We start from the raw sequence: 23,985 nt of genomic DNA, 5'->3' as shown, positions 1-23,985 counted from the left end.
CAACACAGACAGTCTCATATGGACGTCTCTAAGAACTGTTTTGTTCAAATCAGCATTTAGAACAAGATACATTTAGATGCAACATAAAAATAGATGATAATGAATAATGATAACAGCAGGCACGACTCCACTGTCCATGGAATGATACTTCCTACACATTGTAGGAAGGCATAAGGTAGCTGTAGTGAAGAAAAAATAAATCTGAATAAATAATGCGATACAAATGGTTTGTAATACAACCAAATTACTTAGAAAAAGAATTCCCTTTCCTAAGAAGTCAGTTTGACTAGATGTACTTCCTGCACTGGCCTCTGGGTGGCGTGCTGGTTCAACCAGGTTTGGTGACGCAACCATTGGCAGAGGAGAGGAAGAGAGGGCCAGAGGACGGCAGATACCGCACCTTCAACCAAGGTAAGTGAACAAAGACCAACTATACATAATACAAAATGAAGGATCTACAGGACAGTATATTTCACTTTTTCTTTACTAAATGGATTGTGGACGAGCTATGTGCCACGATGTTCTATTTAAAGTCAAAGGACCCAATTTACTTTAGTAGATAAGTAGCTAACGTTTACTAGCTAACTTTCCCTTAGCCATTGGGATTTGGTAACTTCAAGTTGTCAAGTTTGTAAAAATGTAAATAGTGTTTTTTTTAGTTAACACTTTCAAAATAAAACGCAAACTAACAAATATGAACTGAAACACTCTTGCCTTTAAAAAGTGGCAGTCTTATTTTGAAGGACATATCCCCTGTTATTTAAACACCATCTGGGTGACTTGATGGAGATTGGAACTTTAATAGCTAACTAGCTAGCCGTTAGCAGATTCCAGCATTTGTTTAGTATCTGTTTGAAGAAACTACGCAACCTTTAAAAATACATAATGTGTTTCAACCAGGACAACGTCAAAGTACGTTGAGTTTTAAGTTGCATTACTCTCTGTTTATACTTGTTAACTTTAAGGCAGCTGGTTAAGCACGTATTGCTGCGTTGACACCGAAACTAACAACTTGTAGCTAACGTTAGCTACGTGTCGTTGACACTGAGCACATCGGTCTGTATTTGATCAAATAAAACTAACCAACTTTTTCATTTCCCTTTTCTGTCTTGTCTGCGTGTTATGGAGGACCAAGCAATTATCTAGATTTAAGTATGTCTCAAATGTAACTTACGGCGTTACACTTAAGTTACACATTGCTAACGTTGACGCTAAATACATTTTATGTTTCCATATGTAAGTGAAGTAACTTTCCAGTTGTACATTTTCTAAAACGGCCAACTCCAGCTTCGCTTCTGGCTAGGCTTATAACCAGACAGTCTTTCTAATCAAAACGGCAACTGAGAATGTTTTATACCAATAAGAATGTGGTTGTAAGCTCTTTTGAACATTTTGGTATCTCATCAAACGCATGCTAACGTCAATTGAACTTGTGGCTGTATTTAAATATGGAGAGTTGAACATTGCTCACAAAATGGAAATTCCTCTTAAATTGAATGCATATAATGAGTGTTTCAGGCCACATGTGTCATAATTGAATTCGCACGGGTACATATGATCACAGCTAGAGGAAGTCGTGCTCAGTAAATAGCCGTTACTGATTTACAAAAGAGTCTGCTCTTTATTTTGAATTGACTGCACAGTGTTGCAGGTGTGAATGCGGAGTGCAATTATTCCAGTGTTCAGACATAGTGTAACATCTTTTAAGGGCCCAACTGTAAATGTTTCTCCTCGTGTGACTCTCCCATCAGTCCTTGCACAAATCTGATTTCCCCATAATTTCTTCATAACTGCACAATGTTATCAACACAGCTCAGCAAGATGCTTTCCTTCCCCTTTTTCTGGGTCAACAGTCATCTCATAGCTCAGTTTTAGAGCTCAACTCATTATCCCAGCCATCCTGTTCCTAGCTTGGTGGCAGCGATCTAAATGGACATGTGTTTCCAGGAGTGTGTACTGACTGGGGGTGCATTGTGCTGTGTGTGTGTGTGTGTGTGTAGGTAAAGCATGGCAATGACTGGCCCCAGCTCGTGCTCCTCCATGAGTAACCACACCAAGGAGCGGGTCACTATGGCCAAAGTTACCCTGGAGAACTTCTACAGCAACCTCATCGCCCAGCATGAGGAGAGAGAGATGAGGTAACGTCTACATGCTTCAGATCCACACATGTCATGTTTCAGCACAGCACGGTGACCCGGAGGAACCCACGCAGACACGGGAAGAACATGCAGACGCCTGATAGATGGATGATTTTGAATTTAATTTGTAAATACAATGCATCATTTCAAAACCTAATCGTTGTTTTTCTTCACATTGTTTTCATTTTATTGTCACCATGATGGATGTGATGGGGTGTGCCGTGCACGCACAACTTTTTTGCTAGGAACCGTGGTAATGGCCATCTTGTGTCCTCAGGCAGCAGAAGCTGGAGAAAGTGATGGATCAAGAGGGCTTGGCAGATGAGGAGGTGAATGACAAACACACCTGTGCAGTGTTTTCCCAGTATGCTCTGCTGGGAATTCACTCAGTTTTTCTCAGTCTCTGTGTTGAAAGACAACACATGTTCATGAAGCATTCTTTTGGTCACAAAAGTTTTAACGGTGAATTTCTTTAGAAATACACAGATGTTAGAGCATCCCAACTCAGTGTTTCCCCTATTATTATTAGGGGATGCCACACCCTCTTTAAAGGTCAGGTTAATTTTGTTTAATTACATTTTCTATCCAGTGCCAGATCAAAACAGAAGTCTTTTAAAATTACCTTGAAGGACCACTCCCCTTATGAAAAGCTGGGGAAAACAGCACTAAATGGTGTGTTTGAAAAGTGATGTCTGCTTTTCAGAAACGTATCCGCCGTTCTCAGCATGCAAGGAAAGAGACTGAGTTCTTGCGTCTGAAGCGGACTCGACTGGGTCTGGAGGACTTTGAGTCCCTGAAGGTGATTGGCCGGGGAGCGTTTGGAGAGGTAAAGGCTGATTCGTTTATACATACCATCAAACACACAATGTCACAAAGCAGTGAAGATACATCTCTTAAAGTGTAGCTACCAATATGTCAGCGTGAGTGTTGTTCAGAGTATCTCATGAAACTAGCAGGCTGTATCTAAGCACCCTGACAGCATTAATACGCTGAGCTAATCTGTCAATATGAACTCAGAAGTCTCAGGGCTAAACCCAATGGCTGAGATAAATAAGCTTTGTTGCCTTTTCTTTCAGGTTCGTCTGGTGCAGAAAAAAGACACCGGACATGTGTACGCCATGAAGATCCTTCGCAAAGCCGACATGCTGGAGAAGGAGCAGGTGAGGCTAACTAACGCACACACGCAGGACTGCTGCTGCCGAATCGGTCGGACATCATTAAACGTGTGTGCGCACCCCCCTTCCCCTTCTGTGGGTTAGGTTGGTCATATTCGGGCGGAACGGGACATTCTGGTGGAGGCTGACAGCCTGTGGGTGGTCAAAATGTTCTACAGCTTCCAGGATAAGATGAACCTCTACCTCATTATGGAGTTCCTACCTGGAGGTAGGACACACACATACATACATACATACATACATACATACATACACGTAACTCGTAACATGATGCTGTGGGGGGACCAGAACCGTCTGAGGTTGACTGGTGTCTGCTGTTGCGGCGCAGGAGACATGATGACCCTGCTGATGAAGAAAGACACACTGACGGAGGAGGCCACTCAGTTCTACATTGCTGAGACGGTGCTGGCCATCGACTCCATCCACCAGCTGGGCTTCATCCACAGAGACATCAAACCAGACAACCTGCTGCTGGACTCCAGGGTGAATTGAATTGAAAAAGTCACATATGCTTCAGTTCTTAACCTGAGTGTGCTCATATTGTGTGTGTTTGTGTCTTCCAGGGTCATGTGAAGCTGTCTGACTTTGGTCTGTGCACGGGGCTGAAGAGGGCTCACCGCACCGAGTTTTACAAGAACTTGAACCACAGCCTGCCTAGTGACCTCAGTAAGCAAAGTAAGGCAACCCCTTATTTCTATTATTAACATGCACATGTCTGTTTAATAATGCAAGTGTGTTATTTGTACACATCTGTACATTTCATTATGGTTGCTTAGCTTTCTATGATTCCATTGTGGCTAAAATGCAGCATGTCTTTTCTCCATCAGCCTTCCAGAACATGAACTCCAAGAGGAAAGCAGAGACGTGGAAGAGGAATAGGAGGCAGCTGGTAGGTCGGAAACAAGATGTAATGACACACAAGAGCATTTCTCTAATGAAGGCCAATCATCTTGTCCCAGAAGAAGCTATGCGATATAAAATAGTGGTTAGCAATGGATTAGTTAACCACTGTGACACACTGCTGTACTTTTCTGATATCGACTGAAATGTGTTTGTAGTGTGAAGATGCCGTCATGTGACTGGAACCCAAATATGTAGGTATGAGACTGTATTCTATGAGGCAGAGTTCTTGTAGAAGGGATTTTTTTGGAGGAGCTGTAATGTTTCAGAAAGTCTGCTTCTTTAGTTTAAAGGGGATATAATGTATGTATAAATACTGGTGTAACGGATCTGTTTTGGTGATCACCCCTTGCCGATCAATGACTATTTTAATTTTTAATAGTGTTATCATCTTAGTGTGTTTATAAAGTTGTACTGCTGATGTTACTTCTATAGTAATAAGTCCCTGAATTAATGTTGCACAATGTATCGATACCGCGGTACCCCTACATCATAAACTATACGATTTCGCATATTTTTATTATCAATACTTCCTTAAAATAGCACGCGACCGGAGTTCGCTCACTGGGCCGCTCCTTTTCATGCTGCCTGCACGCGTTGACAGGTGGGCGGAGGAGGGGCAGGTAGGCAGGGCTGCCCAGTGCACGCTCACAGCACGTAATTGCATGGAAGATAGATTGATACTTTGATCCCTCAAGAGGGAAATTTTGGTATCACAGCAGCATGTACAAAATAGAATTAAAAGATACACATTATTTACAATATAATAAGATAAAAAATATTAAATAAAATAAACTAAACTAAAACAAAAGAATAACCTTCAAGAAGAGACCGTGCAATAATAATAATTTGTAAAAGGAGAAGAGGAAGAGGAAGAGCAGCAACATCACAGCAGTACAGGGTTGTTATTCTCGTTATTTAGCCAGAGATGATTTATTGTAAAGTTATGGAATGATCTCCTGTATCGGTCCTTGTGACAGCGGAGCTGAAGGAGTCTGTTGGAGAACGTGCTCCGCTGTCCCTGTAGCAGGTGGTGGAGGGGGTGGTCAGGATTATCCAATATGGATAACAGTTTCTTCAGTGACTTCCCCTCCACCACCTTTTCCAAGCTGTCCTGTTTGCAGCCAATGATTGAGCCGGCCTTCTTAACAAGTTTGTCAAGTCTGTTGGTGTCACCGGCTCCATTGCTGCTCCCCCAGCAGACCACCAGACATGGCAGACATGGCCTTATGTGCACGAGCTGTTGCCGACCATCCCTGACTTGTTGGAAAATAAGATGCCAGTAGTGAAATATAGAAGTACTTTGGCTACGTTACATAGCCGGTTGTAATCAATGCTATGAGTTGTCATTAATATGTTGCTGTAGGCTAATACTAATATTAATGCCATTTGTTAAAAATAATAATGACAAGGTACGGGCGGTTAACCAAACCATTACTGTATGTCTGGTTACAAAGAAATCGAGCGTGACCAGACATTTGAAGCCCCCCGTCCTGGTCTCTCAGTGACAGGGGGTAAAGCATTCAGGAAAGGGTCTGGGGCAAAGTCCGACTGGGCTAAAACTATTACAGCATCAATTGATTATTCAGTATTGAGTAGAGGAAGTGGATATAAGTCAACATAATTTATGTTGCACGTTGCATTAATTATTTGTAAACAATGGCGACATACCATACCTTAATTTTTTTGTTGTTTTTATGTAAAACTATAGCCAACAGTTCTTTGCTTAATAAATAGAAAGCAAGATATTTTTCCCTCCTCCCATTTTCTTTGCTGATTTGAACCGTGACTCTTGTTCTGTGATCAGAACTGAACCATGAGGTTTGTCATTGGTTGCACCCCTGATAAGTAAGATTTAAAATCATCATTTTAAACTGTCACGTCTGGAATGTTGTCATTATTAATAGATAAAGGGTTGATAGTCAGAAGCATTGTTTGAATCTGTATCCATATCATTCGTATTGAATTGAATGTTAACCATTTTGTATCTCATATTTTTGTGTAGTGATCTAGTGATCACTAGATGAGCTAGCCCAGCTCATCTAGTGAAAGGTAGAAAGGTAACAGTGTCCAGTTGTCCTTAAGCCGTCCACAGCTGTGCCTACATTTCAATTCTGATGTTTCTACATCCCTTTTGGTGCACAGTCACATGACATAACTTTGTCCCCAACTGTGCCCCTCCCACATCCCACCAGTGAAGAAGTGCAGAAGCTCCGGTCCAGATGGCTCATGTCAAATAATGTTCATGTAAAAGCTCCCGGCTCATCGGCAGATGCATTTTTAAATGGCTGTCTGTTGCCCCGCTCCCTCTCAGGCATTCTCCACAGTTGGAACCCCCGACTACATTGCTCCAGAGGTCTTCATGCAAAATGGATACAACAAGCTGTGCGATTGGTGGAGCCTGGGTGTCATCATGTACGAGATGCTGATAGGTAACTGACTCGCTGATGGACACAACTTGATTAACGGGTTTGATGAAGTCTCTAAAGGACGGTTGGTGTTTCTGCTGCGTGCAGGTTACCCTCCGTTCTGCTCGGAGACGCCTCAGGAGACGTACAGGAAGGTGATGAACTGGAGAGAGACGCTGACCTTTCCTCCGGAAGTGCCTATATCAGAGAAGGCCAAAGACCTGATCCTGAGGTAAGGACACACCTCTTTTCAGTCCCTTAGTGGATGTAATTGTAACATTCCTCCGTGGTTTCATGTGTGTGGTGTTAAGCAAAGATGTGTTGTGGGCAGGTTCTGCTGTGAGGAAGAGCACAGGGTCGGTGCTGCAGGTGTGGAGGAGATAAAGTCCAATCCATTCTTTGAGGGGGTGGACTATGACCATATCAGGTGGGGAATTACTAATTCATTCACTTTATTCAAGGACTATATTATCATTCAAACAGAGCATGCTGGTTTTCAGTGTTTCACTCAGTCCCATTCTCACCCTAAACTCCGTATTAACTCCTCCTCTTCCCCGTCACGGATCCAGAGAGCGACCTGCTGCCATTCCCATCGAGATCAAGAGCATCGACGACACCTCCAACTTCGACGAGTTCCCCGACTCCGACATCCTCACACCGACAGGTACTGGGCCCTTTTCTCTCAAACACCCGGCTCATCTTCTGCCTCTGCTGTGTGAACTAATTCAATTCAACCCCTCTCCCTACAGTCGCCCCAGTATCCAACCAGAGCGAGGTGGACCTGAAGAACAAAGACTGGGTCTTCATCAACTACACATACAAACGCTTCGAGGGCCTGACCGCCCGGGGAGCGATACCGTCCTACATGAAGTCCGGGAAGAGATGAGCGCCTCCACACGGGCTCTTAACCGGCACGCCTCTAAACCCCGAAGAGAGTAGTTCAAGGAGAAGAGCACCCATCGTGTTCCCTGAGGATCATCGGTCACACAGAACTCAGAGAATAATAAAAGGGCCGCTCAGTTTCACCCGCTGCTTCTTCCAGGAACTGCTGCCTTCATTTCTGCAGGTCTTCACTTCTGGCGCTTCCAGGGGGCACCATTCTACTTCCTGCTCTCACGTGAGGGCTGAAGTGGGATTAAAGTGATTCTCTCTGCTTGCCTTTCTTTATCTCCCACTGGATGCACTCCTGATACCAGCACGCATTACATTCTCTCTCTGAATCCAGCATCTTCTCCTCTCCAGCCAGGACGTTACGCCACTCAGCCTTTTTCATGTGGACTCACCAACTCAGACATTCACTTGATGTGAATCAGGGATTCTGTCCAAACGTGTGTCTCTATGATTGTCCTCTGAAGTGCTGCTGGTTTCTGACCTTAACCAAAGACTGAGCTGAATGCTGTTTCTGCTTGATCTCTCCGTCTCCTCTCCTAACTTAGTTGCTATTTGTAATCGCAGGGGTTGCTCCTTTTAAAAGAGAATATATGAGTGATGCATTTTGTAGAACAAACACAAAGCCTCGTGACATTTTGTCACAGTGACCCACTGAAGTAGTGCACCTTATGTGCTGTTTGATCCAGCAGCACCTACAGCTCATTCCTGAGTGGGTTTTGGATTTTTCTTTTTTTTATTGGACAGGACAGGGGATTGAAGGCACCATTTGGCAGTTCAAATGAACATGATGCAGATCCTCACCATGGGGGGAGAAGTGGGGGGAGGCGGGGTCATCATGCAAACTAATGCAATTTTTGTAGTCGTCGCAGCCGTTTGAGCCACTTTAGCAGGAAAACAGCGTGTGAGACGTGACCATCTGAACTCACCACAAGGCAGCCGCAGTGTGAACTTTTTTAATAAAGACGCACCGGGCGAAGCATCTTCCAGTGAACACAATATCCAACATGCTGTCATTTAATATGAATGTAAAAGTCTTACACAATTATTCCAAAATGCTGTTTGTGTGAATGTAGCCTGGACCATTCAGTTTCTCTTTTTCTGTTATATTTATCTGTATCCGAGCACACGGCGTAGAGCTATGGGAGTCCATTTCAGTTTGTATGTAAATCTGTATTGATATTCTTGTCAAATTTTTGATTTGATCAGCTTTTACTTCATGCGTGTATTACGTCATATTATTGACTGATCTCCTAATTCTAATGTCTGTCGTAACATTAATCAGGAATTGGTTGATGTATAAAGCTTTCTATATGCTTGTCAGAATTATGACTAAAACCATATTTGAAGGTCTTATAAATCAAAATCTGGTTTCCACAGTTTGAACTTTTCAGAGATCGCTAAAAGTGACCCATTATTTTATTGGTAGGATTTTTTTTCCCTCATGTTTTCCTGCAGCAATGGAATGGAGCAATGTAATGCATTTTAGAAAAGCATAGGGAGCTTCCTCCTACGGCAGGGGTGACTATTTTATGTTATTGGAATGCTGCAGCTCGGCGTGTATCTTTTTAGTTTTTACCAATGCAGATGGGTCAGCTTAAAGCAATATAGCACATGGAGCGACGTATTGTTGATGCTGCCACTCGACGCGTGTGTGTGTGCGTACGAGGGTTGAACCGATGCGCATGTTTACGGGTGACGCTCTGACATGTGGTTGATCTTGTTGAGTCAGAAGTGGGCTTTTTCTTTGGGAAGGTGGGTGTACATTATTTAAACCACCGTTCTCTTTGTAGCGCGTGGCTGTTTGTTGTTTTCTGCTATATGACAATGAAATACTCTGCACTTACTGCGTTGTGTCGTCCTTCTAAACATCTGGATGAGTGACTGGCCGGGTCCTCAGCCGTCCACTCTGGATCTGGAGATTGACCCGGCTCACTGAGGACTTGAGATATGAAAAATTATATTGAGTCTTTTACTTTTTGCTCAGAAAAATATTCAATTGTAATGAAGTGAACCAAAAAAGCAATTCAGTCTGATTTACTGAGCCCAGCCACCTTTTTTTATGGTCAAATGAATGTGTTCATCTGTTTGCCTTATCGATATTGGATTAAACGTTAAATAATGACATTACTATGCAAACGTTGCCGTAATGTAAACATACACATTTTAAATCATTTACCTTTATAAAACCAATAAATCGGAGTTTGCTAGAGAGCATTACTGAACAACGAGTATCATAAGACCAAGACCAAGGAGCTCACAAAACAGCTCAGGGATAAATATGTACCAAGTATGAAACAGAGTTATGTTATAAAAAAATATCCCAAACTTTGAACATTTGAAGAAGCACCATAAAACCCATCATCAAAAAATGAAAGGAACATGGCACAACCGCAAACCTACCAAGAGAAGGCCGTCCACCCAAACTGACAAGCAAGACAAAGGCAATGAATGAGAGAAGCAACCCAGACATTGGAGGAGCTGGAAAGATCTACAGCTGAGGGGGAAGAATCCGTTCACGGAACATTTATTAGCCGTGGAGTCCACTAATGGCCTTTATGGAAGAGTGGCAAGAAGAAAGCTGCTGTTGAAAGTAAGGAATCCTGTTTGGAGTTTGCCATAAATTATGTGGGAAAATCATTATAAGACTGCATCCTATTTTCTTCAAAAGAAGACAGGCAGAGGTTCTTCTTCCAGCAGAGCCAAAGCTACAATGGAATGGTTTAGATCAGAGCATGTAAATGTTTTATTTATGGCCTAAATCGCTTTTCACAGATGATCTCCATCCAATCTGACTACGCTTCAGCCTTTTTGCCCCCCATCTTGAGGGCACCTCAACACCAGTCCTCAAGATAAAACACATGCAGCTCATTCCAGCTATGTTCCCATAAAAACACGGTGCTCATGCCTTTGATTAATATCTGTTAACTCCAGAAATGGGACATGCTTTTTCTATCAGATGCTTTCAGCTGAGGTCAGCTCTCTACAAGTCAACTCATGTCAGAATGGGAGAGGGAAAAGAAGAGACAGAAAAATGTGTTCATGATGTCTGTGTTTTACTCAAAGGAGACGGATGCAGATCAATTAATGCCCGTTATGAATCATGTTCACAAGCTGCAGCCCTGAATGGCCTCCATCATGTTGAGAAGAGAACTCTGTCATTATGGGTTAGAACTTAATAACTTTTTTTGTGATTAAAACAAAAACAAAGCGACATAAAATGTGTTTATTTTTTAATTTCATAATCGGTATACAAGGTATGTCTTACGTGTTATTTGATCCATTGTTTGTTACTTGTTTTTGTTGAGGACCCTTTGAAAACATGAAAGCTTATTCCAAAAAGAGAATTTCCAGTAAACTCAAACTGAGCTAATGAGTCAATTTTAGTTTTGACATTATCATGACATAATAAAAATATAATACATCTGATATACATTTTACTGTATATTGTCAATACAAAGCCACATAGAAGAGATCTACCTGATAAATGACTAGACTGTGACCTGTCAATGTGTTACTGAAAACTACAAAAGCGCATTGCATTCATAAAACAAAAATTGTAGTTTATCAGGTACTTAACTCTATATTGAAAATATATCATAATCCTGATATAATCTCTTCAATTAAAAGGAGCAAATCTCATATTTTAGCCATGTTAAAAGTTCCACCTACTAAGCCCCTGGTGGGTTAGACACGTATTTGGGAAATATTTTGTCGGCTTGAATAACCTTTTTGCAATGGAAAACAATGTAAAGATACATTTGTTTGTTAATGTTGTAGCATTACTTAGAGGAGAGCGCTGATGCATGGAGTGATTATATTCTACAGTGGTTATTGAGGATTATTGATGATGGTCATTTAGCGGTGTCTCCCTCACTGCACTGCATGACAATGACATAATTGAACATGTTTGTATGGTGTCTTTTCACCTTGCCTCAAGAAGCTTCAAGAAACTTTACATTAACTGGAAAGGTTCATTAGCACTCCTGGAACTGTCCAGAAGAAGATGATGTCATTCCTCAATGTAAGGCAACGAGGTCACAGGAGCCCGGCGGAAAAAGAAGCTGGATCCTCTGAAGAGGTGACCCTGGCAGGAAGGGACACAGAGCAATTGTAAATGCTTTGGAGTACTTAGCAGTGACATCTTTAGATCAAAATAAGACTACCATAAGAGTATAGGTGTAAGAGTAAGAGCTTGCCAGCTCTTACTTAGAGGTCATCTTCCAAATGTTATTTCTACTTACATAACTGGTTTATTCAAAGGTACTTCATAAACACAGACAAAAGTCCCAGGCATAACGGGGGATACGGTAAGAAGGGCTGGCACCTTTTCTTTATGATTAGTTTAATTTTCACATTTGTATTTATTATTAAGATATTTATCATTTATGACAGGGTTTTGCTGATCAAAACTTTCAATATTAGATCAGCCTTTAAGAATCGGTGAACCTCTATTCTCAACCTATTATTTTAGTTGTTTAAGAAAAGCACAGCCCCAACCTTTCCTTAAATGCTGAAAATAATACAACAGTATCTAAACGTTAAGGCAAAGAGATTTAGAGAACTACCTTCATGTGTACCAACTGAGAATACAATACCTCATTTCATAATTCTTGAAAACCCTTCACTAGTAAAACTTTGTACTACTACTGCTGCACACAATGATGAACACTACTTTATGGTACTGATGAGTGGTGTGGATGTCAGTGTGGTGTCCCTGCATCTAGTCTGCCTGTACTTTGTTGCTCAGGTGATTCCAGCAGTGGCGCCAGGACTTGAAGATGGGGGAGTGAGGAGGAAGACCTGCAGCCAAGCTGACAACACAAAGCACACACAGTCAGAGCAAAGCCCAAAAAGAGAAAGTATTTTAAGTTTATACAGAGCATAAACCAGCCGCTCCTCTCAGGTACGAGCTAGAACTTTTATGTAATTTGAAGTTGAATATTAGTTAGGTGGAGGCTTTAAATAAGCCCATTGGGGTTTCTACCTCCTCCTGCAAATGGCTGTATCTTTGTTCATTAGGGGTGTAACGGTTTTTATTTTAACAACGATTCGATTCAAATCGTGATCCATGGTTGCCGATTCGATTCATGGACGATCTGGGTTAATTTAGAACAATTCGATTCGATTCAGTGACTTGAAATCGATTTAGTAACTTTACTGGACAGTGCAGGCAAAGTTTCCGAGATCCCTGCGGTTTCTTTAAATTAATTATGGATATTATAAACAAGCAAACAATGGCAATGGCAAATGTATTAACCTTTTATCTATTAACCTTTTATTTGAATCAAGTGCCATTTTCAATGTAAACATTACACAATAATTACACAATGTTTGGATCAATTCACAGAATCCCGGATTTTAAACCACATCGTAGGGTCGCATGTCTTTACAGATCAACTTGGCAATTGTTACTGTGATGTTGAGTTTGGTGCTGGCGAGGCCTGAGGTGTCTGCAGAGCTGGAGTTACCTTCTGCCGCTGCAGCAGTAACGCTGCTAGAGGTGCCTGACTGTCGGCGTTGTTTAATACCACGGCGCCTTAGTAGATGGCCGGAAAGATTCGTTGTGTTTCCGTGTTTTTTATTTGTCTTCTACATATTCTACAAACAGCGACCGAATTATTTAGAACACCTCCGTGTTTGCAATAGCCAAAATGTTTCCACACGCTGGATCGATAAGTTGGTTTGTAAATGTCTCACTTGCAGTAGTCTCCTCCACGCTGTGTTTTGTTGTTGTTCCGAGTTTCGCGCGGCTGCCGCTGCGTACTGATGATGTCACAGACAGGCAGACTGAATCGTGTAACGTTTAACGTGTCTAAAAAGTGCTAAAAAACAAACAAACACACATCCATACAGTTTTTGTACTTAAATCCAATGTGCAGTTTCCAAGTATCGATACAATCGATTATGTACCATTTCAATCGATTTGTTATCGATATATGTCGTCCGGAATGCCGATTTGCGGAGCACAGATCGATTCAGTTGGATCGCAGGAATATAAATCGATTAATCGATTCAGTGAATGAATCGTTACACCCCTATTGTTCATCATTAAATAATTGCGCAAATAAATACAACTAAAAAACAGATCTAAAAGCTAAGCCATGAGGGCCTACTGGACGCAAGTGTTCTTTTGTAGTCTCTTCAGTTTGTATGACTTAAGAACAGGTGGAGCAGGATTTTTCTAGGATAATCTTGATTGTCTCCTTTTTGTCCGCATCAAGCGTTTGTTGTCATATCTCGGTTCAGGCTAACGTACACCATGGCCCCTGGGGTCTAAACGTTTGAGTTTAATTGGTGTTATTTATATAAATATGTTTATGTTGGTAATTAATGTAATTAATGTTACCAATGCCTTTATTTAGGCTAAACATATTTTAATCAGCCCTAATCTTTATTAAAGGAAGCATGGATATAGTTCTGTGTATAACTAGGGGTAGTGGTGGCTGCTGATTGGGACAAAGAAATACTCATTCGCAAAAATGTAAACAAACAAAATAAATGTTTCAATTTTTGGCCTCTCAGAGCTTCCATAGAAAAATGTCCACATTTTTAGTAATACGTAACTGCGTGTAAGAAAGAAAGACTCACCCACAGTTGTTAACTGCCATGAGATCAGCCACCAGCATGAACGGATATGTCAGAACACTCACTGCAATCTAGAGAAAAACATTCGACATTAGTATGAATACATTTTGCACATGGAAACAACAACATATGAATGTTGGACTTACACCCATCACAAACTTAGTGTAGCTTCTGATGGCTGAGGCCTGGCTGAACTGCAACAGAAGAACACAAACGCATGCACACACATAAGGATAAAGACGAAACTGCCATTACTTAACATGGAATTAAAAAACATACAAATTAATACTATAGACTCCAGCCTCCCTGCGACCCTGCGTGCAGGATGAGCGGATTGATCGACAAATTAATAAACTAATTCAGCTTCTTCCCCGGGAGAGCTTTCTCTCCTCACAGGTTCCTATGGATCATGGTTCTATCTGAACCCTGTTTCTGCCTGCTGACACCTGCTGCTAATTATTAACTTCTGTGGACGGCAGTTATATCTGATGGTGGTTATATCCAATTCTGCTTATAACTGATGATGGTTACATCTGATGGTTTGATCTGATGGTGGTTACACTTGATGATAGTTATATCTTATGGTGGTTGTCCCTGCAGTGGTCCTTCCCTACACTATGCTTACAATTCAATATTTGAATAATTTCTGTCATATAAAGACATCTATTGTATTCTGTCCAACCTAGGAGAGGGATCCCTCCCTAACGTTCTTTCTTTTTTCTCCCCATTGAAGAGTTTTCTCATTTTCGGGGCAGTTTTCCCTGTGCCGACCAAGGTTATTATAGTTTTGAATGTTTTTACTAGTTTTTATTTTTATTTAGTTTTGACTTTTGGTTTTCAATTTCAGTTTAGTTTTAATTAGTTTTTAAAGCTGGTTTGCTAGTTTAGTTTAGTCTTTATTTTTTGAAAATGCTTAGTTTCAGTATTAGTTTTAGTCTTTACCACAGAATGTAACAGACCGGGGGGGGGGGGGGCGCAGTCAGGGAAGCTTCATTTTTTGCTTGCAAAACAGAATGCTAGATACAAGCTATAATAAGTAATAAACCATTTTAAAAAATGTATTTAGGACAGATGAACAGCCATCCACAAAAGACAACTATGAAATATGTGTCAGTCAGTGTGTTTGTGTCATTAATCAGAAAAATTCCACTGGACACAACAATATCAGAACATAAAATGTAGATATGGGTATAAAGACACACGTGAACAGCATGTACTAAACCCATTAATGAGCCACACATGACATTGCTTGGGAGTCGGGAGTCTCAGAGAGCTCAATCTGAAAAAAATAATAATCTAAAACCAAATAAAAACTCTAGAGCAGCGATTCCCAAATTGTGGGCCGCGAAGGTACTGCAGGTGGGCCGCGAGAGGTCATTTACAATAAATAAATACATTTTTTTAATTTTTAATTTTTAAAAGTTTGAAATTAATAAAAAATATTTATGATGCGGCACATTAGGTATGTGAAACATTAGTTGATGAAGCACAAACAATTTTAATGGACAGATTAATAAAACAATAAGGCTCTCGTTCGAAACGGCTGCTCTTGTCCTCCTGTTCAACAAAAGGGGCGCCCTCTTGTAGTATTAAAGTCAATATACCGCATTTTCCGCACTCCAAGGCGCACTTAAAAGCCTTTAATTTTCTCAAAAAACAACAGTGCCTTATAATCCGGAGCGCCTTATATATGGATCAATTGGTTAATCGGTTGATCCATACTGGTTGCACACGGCGCTCAAGGCGCCAAACATGCCAAAGCTCGGTCTACGACGGCGAGATGCTGAGCGGCGAGATGCTGAGCGGCGAGATGCTGAGCGGCGAGATGCTGAGCGGCGAGATGCTGAGCGGCGCTCAAGCGGGTGAGATAAGGAGCTTGTTTCAGGGCGCGTCGGAGAAACAAAGCTGTCGTTCTTGCCGACACTTTATGAGATTAAAGAGCGAGAGACGGTGCCCTTTTCACTACAGTAGCTGAACCATCTTAACGGGGAAAATAAGTTATTCTAAAAGCAGCCAAAGATTTAAGGCGTGGATGGCGAGGGGGGCAGCGGGAGCGGACGCACCTCGTAGATTCTATCGATTGGACCCTGAAAGCACCGTCTCCACCTTACTGTCAAAAAGAACCACAGGGAGCGCGTAGAAAACTCCTTCGAGCGCGAGCAGAGATTCTCCTCGCGAGCAACGAAGTTCACGTTTCACAAGTTCTCGCGGATGTTTGATTTTGGTTAAATTCTTAAGGTCATTTAATCATTATGTTTTGATCAGAGCTGTGATTAAAGGTTTGGGTGGGCCGCAAAAGATTTTCAGATTTCAAATTGGCCCGCGGCAAAGAAATGAGGGAACTACACCATATTTAAATTATAATGCTCTGCCTTTCTGAAGCAGAAGGTACAAAGCTGAAGGTACATAAGCTGCTGCAGATACAGCTGTGCTGTGGGAGGAAAAGAAACCAAAATAGTTCCAAATTATAATTTTACATACAGTTCTGATCTGAAAATTCATATGCTTTTTATTTCACACAATATTTGGATTCAGTTCTAATCTGATTTTCAAATATCACATGCGTTTTATTTCACATCATATATACATTGTTTTTTAAAAGGTTACGGGGACATAACCCTTAAAAAAAAAACATTTTCACTGCATTGAGAAAGTGTTTGCACTCCAGCTTTGCTGCACATTTAAAAGTATGGCACAGTATCTGACTGTGTCCTTTGTTTGTTCCACTCAGGGAGGAACTAACTGGAAAGGGTGAGATAGGACATGAACAGCTTGTTTGGGACCGGAAAGGTTCAGCCCAGACTTTCTAACCATATGGTTCCAACAAGTTAAGACTACATCAGCAAGGAATACTTTAGATGTATTGCCTTTCTTATAATGGACTTACGCTCTCATCCACAGCGTAGGTGTTAATGATGTGAGCCAGGAGGTTACAGCACCACAGGAATAGGACCTCTCCGGCCACATGAGGTACGAGACCGCTGCCAACACACAGAACACAGCTCAGAGGATGGAGGCAGCACGCAGACAGCATGTGACCGATGAACGCTTGTGGGGGGGAGGTGGTGTACTCACACATAGATCCCAGCGAGTCCTTCCTCCTTAAAAATCTTGACCATGCAGCTGAACATCCCACTGCAAATATGACACATTAACACAGACCGTCCCAGGTGTAAAAGTCAACGTTTGGCGCATGGTACAACATTTTACATACTCTGAAAACATTCTTGTCTGTCAGACTATCTGACTTTTCATCCAGTTTAAAGCCATAATTTTATGATACAATTCAGATATTGCTGTTTTTTTAACTCTACTTGCTACATAGCAGAGGTGGATCACTTACTGTAAATGGAAAAAAGACATTTCCATCTCAATGGAGCTGCCACTCCTTTACCCACACACCAAAGACAAGCGTCAAATCTGCTATAGGGACCTGAAAAAGATCAACCCGGACACCTTGGCCATAGACCTCCAACATCTCTCTTCTGCTGATTTCTCCTCATGCACTGAGTCGGTTGCCTTCTACAACCAATCACTGAGCAGTCTCCTAGATCTCCACGCCCCTGTCAAAACTAGAACTGTCAGCTTCTTACGCTCAGCCCCCTGGTACACCTACAAACTCCGGCAAATGAAAACAGCTGGGCGTGTCCTTGAGCGCCTCAAGGCCTCAGGACTCTCTGACAGGCCTACCGAGAACATCAGAAGTCCCATTCAAGGTCCTTGAGAGATGCACGTTCACAGTTCTAATTAACATTATCAATAACAGCCCTGGCAACTCCAAGCAGCTTTTCTCTACCAAAAATGACATCCTTAAACCGCAAACTCACTCTCATTCAGAAGCCACAGATGAGAGGTGCAACAATTTCATCACTTTTTTCAGAAAAAAGTAGACACCATCCGCTCCCTGCTATCCAGTTTCTCCACACTGCCTGTCCCGACTGCTGACCCACAGCCTGGGATTTCCCAACCTCTCAGCTGTTTTTTTGCCATCTCACAGCGAGACGTTGAGGACATCATTAAAAAGATGAAACCATCCACCTGTGCCCCGGACCCCTTCCCCACAGTCCTGGTAAAATCCAACCTCCATGCCATAAGTCCCCTCATCACAAAGGTCATTAACCACTTCCTCCGGGCTGGCCAGGCTCCCCATCTCTTCTCATCCTCCTGGACTTGACTGCAGCATTCAATACGGTGGACCACAACATCCTCCTCAACCGTCTACATTCCACTATCGGCCTTTCTGACCTCGTCCATCAGTGGTTTCTCATCCTACCTCACAGGGAGAACTGAGCATGTTGCCTTGGGAGAGACTAAATCCCTGACACACAATGTCACCTCTGGTGTCCCTCAGGGCTCAGTGCTCGGCCCCATCCTGTTCATTGTCTACAGGCTCCCCCTTGGCCATGTCATCAGCCGTCATTGAATTTCATTCCACTGCTATGCTGATGACACTCAACTCTACCTCAGGACAAACCCAACCCCCTCTGCTGCCCTGCCATCATCCACTCTGACCTGGCCTGCCTGGAGGAGATAAAGGCGTGGATGAAGCAAAACTTTCTGCAGCTAAACAGCTCAAAGACTGAAGCCATCTTAGTCGGCACTCCACACCAGGTTCGGTCATCTGACATTACCAGCATCACCTTCTCCGGCCAAAGTATTCCACTTTCAACATCAGTCACCAACCTAGATGTTAAAATGGACTCCCATCGGACCTTTGAGGCTCACATCAAACATCTCTGCAAGACCTCCTTCTTCCACCTCAGGAACATCGCCAAACTCCGTCCCACACTCACTCCTGCAGATGCGGAAAAGCTTGTCCACGCTTTTGTCTCCTCCAGGCGGGACTATTGCAATGCGCTCCTCACTGGGATCCCTGAGAGAAGCCTCCAGAAATTGCAGTATATACAGAACAGCGCTGCTAGGGTGCACAAACATGAGCACATCACCCCCATCCTCAAATCACTCCACTGGCTTCCTGTCTCACTCAGGGTTGAGTAGAAGGTCTCCCTCCTTACCCACCAGTGCATCCATGGTGAAGCTCCCCCCCCCCTACCTCAAGGAACTCCTCAGCCCACAGACCTCAACACGTACTCTCCGATCTGCCTCAGCACATCTTTTAAAACCTCCCAGGACAAATCTCTGTACAATGGGAGATCGGGCTTTCTGCTCAGCTGCTCCCAGTCTGTGGAATGCTCTCCCTGACCACCTGAGGACACCACAGACTGTGGATGCTTTTAAACGTGGCCTAAAAACCCACCTTTTTAGGAGAGCTTTTTAGTGAACTTGTTTTGTTTTTGTTTTCAAACTCTCCGTGTGTTTTTATTGTTAGCACTTAACAGTTTTATCATGTAGCACTTTGGGATTTTCTTAAATATAAAGTGAATTACAAATTAAATGTATTATTATTTTTATTTCCAACTAATTCAAGGGACTTTGATTGTGAAGCAGCCACAGGGAATGCAACATATTTATTGCACATCAAACCTCTCTACAGTCACTGAACATCTGAGGATCATACATTTTATGAACAACCTCACTGTTACTCATTAGTTCTATATTGTAGAGACATTTGTTATAGTCTTTAATAGAAAACACTGACAAATGTGCAGCATAATAGGTCTAATAGGTCTTACCCATACTTGACCTCTCTTCCAACAAACTGGGCCATACACCGCACTGAAATGACTGCCAAAGGAGAGTGGAACAGATGTTTAGCTAAACAACCCGTTTACTACACGCTTCTCATAACGCTACGTTCCGTTCCACTCAGCATATGACTCACATCAGCTTGACAATGACAACAAGGCAGTCCAAAATAGACCGATGGTCACATTGTTTCAGAACATTACAGAAAAAATGTTTTTGAAATGTGTCACTGTTAAGTTGAAGAGGTTAGTATACTTGGTGGAATGAACATTGATAGCCTTAATGACTTAATGAGGACATACCATGAAGAGGATGAGTGGCTACTCTGGATGAGCATCTCATGGGAGGTCTGGAGAGAGGAAACGGTTTCAGAAGGTGAAGCCATCACGATTTATCAGCTGTTCAAGCTCCTGGGGATTATTGTGTCTTCACTTTGGGCATTTCTTTTTTATAAATGTATTCATACTGATGTATTGATTTTAATGATAATTATAAACACATTGATTTCAACAAAAATCTTTTTTTTATTGAACAACCGAACACCCTCACATTTTAAAAGTGAATAAACAGAATAAGCTGTGACCACAGTCTGATCAAATATTGTCCTCTTTTGCTGCTGTGCTGTTCCACACTCACAGATGTGGAATGGTTCGAGAGCTACGCAAATAACGTCTTTCACAATTTTCAGGAGAACCACAACCAGCACTGAGAGGAGCAGACAGGCAGGCCTTGTTGCAGTAAAACTAGAGTTTATTTTAAAAAGGGACTGTCGTGCTCAGAAACCCAAGCGCAAACACCAGAACGCACCAGTCCATTGAATAATAGTTGGGGATGGATGTTATTCAGGAGCAGTTCTCACCTCTTTAACCACTTTGCTGAGTGAAGTCTGCAGGTCATCTTTCTTGGAGAGAATATCCACCTGCTAAGTAAAAAAACATTACTTTGACGATTCTCCACAACATTCACAGCTTACATTTTTGCCCGATGTAACAGCCCCAATTCGAGATCACTCAGTAGGCCAATAAGATAAAACTGGAAAATGACACTATTATATGAAGTAAAAAGTCCTTTCGCTAGAATATGCCCTTTTTTCTGCAGCCAGTGTTTTAGGTCTGTGATGGAGGTCAAAAATGTGGAGTAAAAATCTATATTCACACGTATATATATATATATATATATATATATGTGAATATATACATATATATATACACACACACACACATTGCTGTGCAAGTTTATTACATGGATAGCAATCCTGTTTTGGGGGATATTGCTGAGGGAGCTTTAAAATAAACAGACATTTAAGCTCTCTGCAAGTAACAGTTGAAGTAATGAAAAAAAACACTAGAAGTGTTCTGCTTTTTAAAGGTCTGTGTAACAATACCACAGCACCCTGTTCTGTTATCTCATCCAAAAAAACTCTATTTTGAACCATAACACTAACATTGGTTTTGGCAAGCCGGCATTTCATGACAACGGGGAAGCGGCGCATCACTTGGCAACAAGGCAACAAGGCCTTAACTAGTTTATAAGTAGGAATTTGTATTTGCTTCTCACTTGTAGAATATGATTCCAGTGAGGCATGACTGGGTATATAGGATTATTACTATTGCAGCTCGAGACATTGAGTTAATCTAAAAAGTGAATACAGCCTCCATACATGGAGTAGGGGGAAAGTAACCATTGCTCATCTGTTTCAATCTTCGACCCAATCGGCAGATACTTTCCATAAACACATCGACCTCCATGTCAGACTGTAACCTGCTACACCGCGCTGCCCTGTGCACCCGTTTCACTCCGCTCCTGACCACAGTGGAGATGGCACTAGACATGATACGAGGCGACAGGCCGCGGAAGAGCCCCCTGCTTCCGTCCACCTTCACGATGTGTCGCACTGGAAGAAAAATTTACATTTAATACAAATATTCCTCAGCTCCGGGGGAGGAGGGCGGGTGGTTCCGTAAATCACCTCACCGTAGGAGAAGAAGCCGGGCAGGTACAAGACTCTCCGTCCGAACATGGTTGTTCCCACGGTGGAGGGCAGAGGTTCGTGTCCCATCTGGGGAAGATCAGTGAGATTAAACACACCAGCCTTGGCACAACGAGGACTCAAACTCCCACGGCCCCAGTACATTAATTATATATAACTCCAAAGACAAAAAAACTGCATGTTTATAGTCTATGTTTACTGACATTTTTAGAGGCTTTAACTTTGAAATGGTACATCAGAATGTCCTGATTAATTACTGTGTCACACCTTGAGGTGGTTATACTATCAACCTGAAGTGGAATTACTATGTAACTATTGATTATTGCCTTTTAAATGCTATCTGGAATTGACCAGAAGTTGGCTGGTGAATGAGGTTTTAAAGGAAGTTGGTTCATGTATGACATTTTGAAGGGCCTTTAGTTTGAAATTCCACATAAGAATAAGAATTTCCTGATATTTTATGATCTGTGTAAATTAATTCTTTATAAACGTATTTGAATAATTACACAATTGAAATCACATTATCATTTATAAACGGTGTCTCTATATATTGCATCCATTTACATGTTTTTAATGTATTATCACATTTATATATGATTTACAGACTCATTGAAGAAGTTTGACACGTGCATTGGAAGTGATCTTATTTTGAAATCTGTTCTTACACGCCACTACCGTAATCTCTAGCATATACGCGTACCACGAAATGACGTGCGGGGTGGCTTGACCGCAGTGATTGACTGGGGGATGGAAAGCATCCACTCTATGGGAGGAGGTTTCAAAGTACACAGTGGACGCATTTGGATTCTCAGTTAACCTGAGGAAATAGTTGACATGAGAACAATTATGTCCGCTTATTTAAGAAAAGAAAAATCGATTGGCCGAAGCGTGCATGATGTTTGATAAAATATAAATAAGGGCAAGACTTTGACTTTTAAATCTCCCTGGAGCTCTCCACGCAGAGGCGGCTCTCTGCCGTACAGCGCTTCCTTCAACTGCGAGGACAGCGTACCGTGACGGGACGTAACGCTCGTGGATATGACCAATGAAGTTACGTTGATAAATACGTCGTGGTGACGTCACATACAACACCGCAGCCACGTGTTGACAACCGTAACAGTTGCGATTAGCTAACATTATCTCTCTTCGGCTACCGTACCTGTATTAGTAGCTTCACGTAGAGCAGCGGGTGCGTGAAGGCTGTAACCCCGGCTCCCAGCAAGAGCACCGCGGTGTCCACATCCACGGGGGTCGCTGGAGCATCCCGCCCGACACCTACAGCCTGTCCGGACGGGTTTTCAGGAGATTCCATCTTAAATTGCAGTCTATAGAGGATGGAGACTCGTTCATGCTGTGCATGAGTGCCCCGCCGCGGCCGCAGTTAGACTTCACTGGAGGAGGGCTACAGGAAAAAACATTTCCGCATCGAACCTTCAAAATAAAACTCGTTTAAGCGGTAATGTAGGCAGGGACAAAATAACGCGGAAATATATACCACTTTTAAAATGATAGAGCGCGAACAACTGAGGGGTTTTATTAGGAATATTAGAAAGTATTATTGGTTAAATAATGTCTCATGACGTTGGAACTAAAACACATGGACGTAGTCTAGCTTGTGCCCAGTGCTGTAGTGGTAAGATTAGAGGTGGGTAAACTCTGAATTTTGTGATCATACGGACCTAGACGCGATGCGAAGCAACGCAACACAAAGCGTCGCGACTCTGTAAGGCTGTCCTGGCTATATTGCATTATGTTATCAGTAAAAGTCATATACAATCAATGACAATGAATACATTACATTACATTACATGTCATTTAGCTGACGCTTTTATCCAAAGCGACGTACAATAAGTGCATTCAACCATAGGGTACAAACTCAGGAGAACAAGAAACAAGAAAGTGCAATTTCCTCAAATAAGCCAATTTACAATTTGCTATAGATGAGTGACGTTACAAGTACAATTTAAGTGCTACAATTTGTTAGTCTTTAGTCGAGGTAGAGTCTGAAGAGGTGTGTCTTTTGTTTGCGGCGGAAGATGTGAAGGCTCTCTGCGGTCCTGGTGTCTTCAGAGAGCTCGTTCCACCATTTCGGCGCAAGGACAGCGAAGAGTCGAGACCTAGTCGAGTGTTTTGCTCTCAGTGAGAGAGGGACGAGTAGTTTTGCAGATGCAGAGCGGAGAGTGCTGGTTGGGATGTAGGGTTTGACCATGTCCTGGATGTAAGCTGGACCCGATCCATTCACAGCATGGTAC

General features: G+C 42.2%; 2 protein-coding genes across 4 annotated transcripts; one reads left to right on the top strand and one right to left on the bottom strand.

The window, feature by feature from the left end:
* The first annotated feature begins 259 nt into the window (after nucleotides 1-259).
* Nucleotides 260-9,356, top strand: LOC120829174 (serine/threonine-protein kinase 38). Of its 3 annotated transcripts, none has more exons than XM_040193077.2 (14): nucleotides 260-411; nucleotides 2,001-2,138; nucleotides 2,416-2,467; nucleotides 2,842-2,964; nucleotides 3,215-3,298; nucleotides 3,398-3,521; nucleotides 3,642-3,796; nucleotides 3,877-3,988; nucleotides 4,141-4,202; nucleotides 6,528-6,645; nucleotides 6,730-6,853; nucleotides 6,953-7,048; nucleotides 7,191-7,285; nucleotides 7,371-9,356. In XM_040193077.2, exons 2-14 carry the CDS (start codon nucleotides 2,008-2,010, stop codon nucleotides 7,505-7,507), a joined length of 1,413 nt encoding a protein of 470 aa, XP_040049011.1. In that variant the 5' UTR covers nucleotides 260-411; nucleotides 2,001-2,007; the 3' UTR covers nucleotides 7,508-9,356. The 3 variants fall into 3 exon arrangements, with proteins under 3 accessions (XP_040049011.1, XP_040049013.1, XP_040049012.1); XM_040193079.2 differs by having other exon boundaries at nucleotides 350-1,165; XM_040193078.2 differs by lacking the exon at nucleotides 260-411 and adding an exon at nucleotides 775-912.
* Nucleotides 9,357-10,720: 1,364 nt separating this feature from the next.
* LOC120829176 (mitochondrial carrier homolog 1) lies at nucleotides 10,721-23,143 on the bottom strand. Its single transcript, XM_078094073.1, is given in 13 exon segments — nucleotides 10,721-11,596; nucleotides 12,248-12,323; nucleotides 14,101-14,168; nucleotides 14,244-14,291; nucleotides 16,985-17,078; nucleotides 17,173-17,232; nucleotides 19,731-19,782; nucleotides 20,046-20,080; nucleotides 20,082-20,092; nucleotides 20,603-20,663; nucleotides 21,472-21,637; nucleotides 21,718-21,802; nucleotides 22,893-23,143. Coding segments are annotated over 13 exon segments (984 nt in total). The 5' UTR covers nucleotides 23,046-23,143; the 3' UTR covers nucleotides 10,721-11,521.
* Nucleotides 23,144-23,985: the final 842 nt, after the last annotated feature.

The sequence above is a fragment of the Gasterosteus aculeatus genome, chromosome 2 (assembly GCF_964276395.1).
Source record: "Gasterosteus aculeatus chromosome 2, fGasAcu3.hap1.1, whole genome shotgun sequence".
NCBI classification, from domain to species: domain Eukaryota; kingdom Metazoa; phylum Chordata; class Actinopteri; order Perciformes; family Gasterosteidae; genus Gasterosteus; species Gasterosteus aculeatus.
This window is presented reverse-complemented; position numbering and strand designations above follow the sequence as displayed.